At 59.3% G+C, this 4,764-nt stretch overlaps 1 protein-coding gene across 4 annotated transcripts in view; it reads left to right on the forward strand.

Annotated features, from left to right (window-relative positions):
• Nucleotides 1-4,764, forward strand: part of USP19 (ubiquitin specific peptidase 19) — an 18,454-nt gene that overhangs the window by 10,847 nt on the left and 2,843 nt on the right. For all 4 annotated transcript variants that reach the window (XM_017732575.1, XM_017732576.1, XM_017732577.1 and 1 more), the window contains 7 exons: nucleotides 11-148; nucleotides 238-602; nucleotides 1,271-1,381; nucleotides 1,914-2,130; nucleotides 2,439-2,591; nucleotides 2,698-2,861; nucleotides 2,942-3,120. In XM_017732575.1, the coding sequence (XP_017588064.1) occupies nucleotides 11-148; nucleotides 238-602; nucleotides 1,271-1,381; nucleotides 1,914-2,130; nucleotides 2,439-2,591; nucleotides 2,698-2,861; nucleotides 2,942-3,120 (1,327 nt within the window). The remainder of the gene's footprint in view (nucleotides 1-10; nucleotides 149-237; nucleotides 603-1,270; nucleotides 1,382-1,913; nucleotides 2,131-2,438; nucleotides 2,592-2,697; nucleotides 2,862-2,941; nucleotides 3,121-4,764) is intronic.

The following is a 4,764-nucleotide window of genomic DNA, read 5'->3' on the forward strand; positions in this document are numbered from 1 at the left end:
TGTGTTACAGGGCATGTCAGAAAACACACTGGCCAGACCACAAGGCTTCATGCCGTCCCGAGAACATTGGTTTCCCCTTCCTCATCAGCGTGCCCGAGTCCCGCCTCACCTACGCCCGCCTGGCCCAGCTGCTGGAGGGCTATGCAAGGTGAGAGTCCAGGGAAGGAAGGTGCTTGTGCCCTGGAGCTGAGCTCAGCCCTGTGTCTGGCCAGCTCTAAATCCCACCTCCTTGCCCAGGTACTCAGTCAGCGTGTTCCAGCCTCCATTCCAGTTGGGCCGGATGTCACCAGAGCAGGGGCTGCAGCCTCTGCACTCAGACAAGCTGGAGCCCCTGGCCAAGAGCAGCTGTGCAGCAGCCACCTCCACCCCTGAGCTGGGAGATGGGGACAGGGCTTCCAGCCTCCTGCAGGAGCCCCCACTCTCACCAGCTGGGCCTGAGCTGCACCCAGAGACGGGGGATACTACCACTGTCCGGAGCAAGGTCCTGACAGCCAGGAGTTCCCTGCTGAGCTTGGATTCAGGGTTCTCTGAGCACATGGAGTCGCAGGATGACAGCTGTTGTGAGAAAGAGCCGTCCTATGAGAGAGCTCTCAAGCCAGAAGGTAAGAGGTGCTGAAGTGCTAACTGTGTCTGTGCCAGGAGCTCAGGCGATTCTCCCTCCTTGGGGTGACCTCCCACCACAGCATCACTTCTCCTCTTGTGAGTTTGGTCTGGAGACTCTTGGGAACACAGATGAGGCCCTGGGAGCTTTGTTTTGGCAGTGCTGCCTCACCTGAAATGCCTACCTACCCACGCTCTGCCGTGCCCTGGCAAAGCCCAGGGTGTAGAGCAGAGACCTGATGAGGAAAGAGGCTGGAGCGCTGTGTTGCTGTGGGAGAGGTGGAAAGGCAGGGGCGGGCAGAAGCCTCGAGTCCTGTGGGAGCAAGGCAGAGCTGGTGCTGGCTGAGCCCCTGGGGGCTGTGAGCAAAGCACTTCCCTCGCTCTGACTCAGCTGCATGGGACCAGCCTCTTGCGGTCGGCTGCCTGGCTGTCACGTTTCCAGACATTCGTCTCAGGATGGCAGCAATGTGCAGTGAAGGGGCAAGGCAGGCAGAGGAGCACAGCTTGCCAGGGGCAGGCGCCTGCTAAAAATAGTCAAGGACACGGGCACGTGGTTGTGTCCCTTCAAGGCCGTAGCATGTGAGGTGGGGGTGGGGGTGCTGCAAATTCTTGGCCCCTACGCAGGGCAGACAGGCAGTACCACCACAAATCTGTCCCTGCCTGTTCACAGCTGCCATCCCTGGGTACCAGCACACTCCAGACTCACTGAATGCCCGCGCCACACAGTTCTACATCACTAAGATCGACGCTGCCAACCGAGAGCACAAGCTGGAAGATAAAGGTGAGCCAGAGCCCTGTAAAGTGCCACCTTCATCCCTTACCACCTCTGGCAGGGTAGTGGATCTGCCTGGCAAGGGTGCCAGAGCCTGCCTGGCACAAGGTGAACCCAGGTGTGATGGTGGCCCACACTGAACAGTGAAAGCAGCACCTGACAGGGGAAGGAGGGGCTCTGCTGCGCAGAGCCTCTGCCTAGAAGCTCTTGTTGGGCATGACAAGCAAATAAGCCAATTCCTTCCAACCTCATGTATTCTCAGAGGGTCTGTGATCTCTGGGTCATTTCTTTGTTTGAGTGGAATGCCCACACCCAGTGCTGTTTGTGAGGGTGCTGCTGACGGAGGGCTGTGCCAGTGTTGAGCCCTGCAGGCTGAGGGGCTCTGCTGCCCCAGCATGGTGAACCTAGCCAGGGGGCACCTGTCCCTTTCTGGAAGCATTTTTTGATTTCTGTATCTAACTGGGATGGGCAAGATTGCTCCAGCCAGGTGGCCTGCTCCAACCTGGTAGAGTATGTGTGTGACATCTGTGCCCCTTCACAGGTGACACCCCCCTGGATCTGACAGATGACTGCTCCCTTGCCCTGGTGTGGAAGAACAATGAGCGCCTCAAGGAATTCGTGTTGGTAGAATCCAAGGAGTTGGAGTGTGTGGAGGACCCAGGCTCAGCCAGCGAAGCAGCCCGGGCTGGCCACTTCACCCTGGAGCAGTGCCTCAATCTCTTCACCAAGCCCGAAGTCCTGGCCCCAGAGGAAGCATGGTGAGGAAGGCTGCAGGGCGGGTTCCAGCCAGCAGCAGCAGGGTTTCCCGGGAGCTGCCTGGGCCTGCACACTGTTTCTACTGGCAGCCAGGAACAATGGGCTGGCCCTCCCTGTGCACTGGGAAGGGCTAAGCCAGCAGGGAGCAAAGGTAGTGCTCTGTAGGACTGTGCTGGCCTGCCCTTGACAGAGGAGGCTGAGCCCTCCGACATACCCTCTGCCAGCCCTGCATGTGGGGACCCTGGGGCTGAGCTGGGCTGGAAGAACTGAGGCTCTCCCCACACCAGTAACAAGCGCACTCTTCCCCTAGGTACTGCCCCAAGTGCAAGCAGCACCGTGAGGCTTCCAAGCAGCTGATGTTATGGCGGCTGCCCAACGTCCTCATCATCCAGCTCAAGCGCTTCTCCTTCCGCAGCTTTATTTGGAGGGACAAGATCAATGACATGGTGGACTTTCCCGTCCGGTGAGAGCCTGGGGACGATGTGCCTGGGTTGGCACTGCCTCTGCTGACCTGCAGTCCGGCCTGCATAACACTGATCACCCTTGATGGTCACCATGTCTCTCCACAGGAGCCTGGACCTGAGCAAATTCTGCATTGGTCGGAAGGGTGAGCAGCAGCTGCCTATGTATGACCTGTACGCTGTGATCAACCACTATGGAGGCATGATTGGAGGGCACTACACAGCGTACGCCCGCCTGCCCAACGACAAGAACAGCCAACGCAGCGACGTAGGTGAGGATCTGTCACCCTCACCACCCCCCTTCTCCTGCAGCCGTGGTTTGTCTGCTTGCTTAACCCTTCGTCCTTCTCAGGCTGGCGGCTCTTTGACGACAGCACAGTCACCACGGTGGATGAGAGCCAGGTGGTGACCAGATATGCATATGTCCTCTTCTACCGCCGGAGGAACTCTCCTGTGGAGAGACCCCTGCCAGGGCATCCCTCAGACCACCGCACCGAGCGCACCCCCTCTGCTGAAGCCGCTGCAAGCCAGGTGAGCACTTGCGTCCCGTTCGGCACTGTTGGAGCCACAGAGCCTTGAAATGTGCTCAGGAGCCCACATGCAGGGCCTGCCCATCTTTGTCTGCACCCAGAGAGCCTGGTGCAGCTGTGGTGCAGTGCCTGCACCCCTTTGATACCAAAGAGCTTGTGCCGGCTGGGCATTGGAGCCTGTCTTGCCTCGTTCTCACTGTGAGCTTGGGACAGTCCCTGTCCTGAGGGATCACAGGAGAGCTGGTTTTGGTCATCAGTGTGGAATTGCTGGTGGGAGGGCACTGGTAGAAGAAGAAGGGGCACAGCCTTGCCGGAGTCTGCACTAGAGGAGTGGTTGCGAGCAGTGCAGTAGGATCTGGTTGTGCCAGAGAGCAGTAAGAACTTGCTCTCCAGAGCCGCTTTTGAGGCAGGGTGGGGGACACTTTCTGCTGGGGCCCAACTCAGGGCCAAGCCAAGTGCAAAAAAGGTAAATACCAGTGCTGAGCCAGAGGCCTGGCAGCCTTCACAGGGTGCTCTAGAGAAACCTGCCAGAGCGTGCTCTGTTGCTGGGTGGCCTGGGAGGGAGGGACTGGGGGTGGGCCAGATGGCAGGGTGCTTTCAGAATGCAGTGGTAGGGCATGGTTACACTGATCTTTGTGTGAAAGTCAGGAAGGCTGAGGCTGGGGCACAGTGTGGTGCCCACCTGGTCAGACCCCCTGCATCGTTGTGCTGCAGACTTTTCCCTCCATGCTCAGCACCTCTGCAGGCCCACAGAGTCTGAGGACAATGCTCACTTGATCTCCAGCGTGACTGCACATGTATGCCCTTAGAGGCCCTTCTGGCCTGGCCTCCCTGCCCTTCTGGCTCATGCTCCCCTTGACCCAGTGCTGGTTAGGCATCGCAGTTCTGCCCTCTCGCCTGGGGACAGAAGCTGTCTGTCTCTGAGGCTGGGGGGGCTGTCTGGCATCTTGGTGTCTGCATTCCTGGGCTGTTCCTGCCCTGTGGGGCTGTTCCTGCCCTGGGGGGCTGTGCATGTCCTGGAGCAGCTCCACTCACTGGGGGCAGCCTGAGCAATGAGAAGGCTGTACTGCTTTTTGCACACTGGTGGTGAGAGCCTTCAGGGGCCTAACTGGCCCTGTGGCTCACTGTATGCCCCATGGCGCTGGGGTTCATCAGGTTGCTCTGTGGCACTGGGGCTCATTGGGCCCCTGGCAGCGCCGGTTCCCCTGCAGTAATGGGATGCATTGGATCCCAGTGGGGCTCAGCAGGTCCCCAAGCACCCTGGACCACCTGCACCCTCGCTGGCACTGGGTGCCCTCCAGAGACCTGCGCCCTAACTGCTCTGCACGATCACCGACATGAAGGGCCAAGCTGTGGTTGGCTGCTTGTGGAAAATCCTCCTGGAAGCTGGGCTACGATTGGTTGTCAGAGCATTCCTACCTACCAAAGCAGAGCTGTGACTGGCTGTACTGGCACTGCGCCTCCTGCTCCTGCTGCTCCAGCTGGCTCTGGATTGGCTGTCATGTGAAAGATCCTGTTGGGATCACAGAAGCTGGGCTGTGATTGGCTGCTGCCTGCTCCCTTGCCTCCTGGACCCACCAATGCAAGTGCATCTGCTCCATCGGGATCCAGCTGCTGGGCTTACCTCCCGCAGGCCTTCGAAGAA

Source organism: Corvus brachyrhynchos, unplaced genomic scaffold (genome assembly GCF_000691975.1).
Source record: "Corvus brachyrhynchos isolate BGI_N302 unplaced genomic scaffold, ASM69197v1 scaffold4, whole genome shotgun sequence".
In the NCBI taxonomy this organism is placed as follows: domain Eukaryota; kingdom Metazoa; phylum Chordata; class Aves; order Passeriformes; family Corvidae; genus Corvus; species Corvus brachyrhynchos.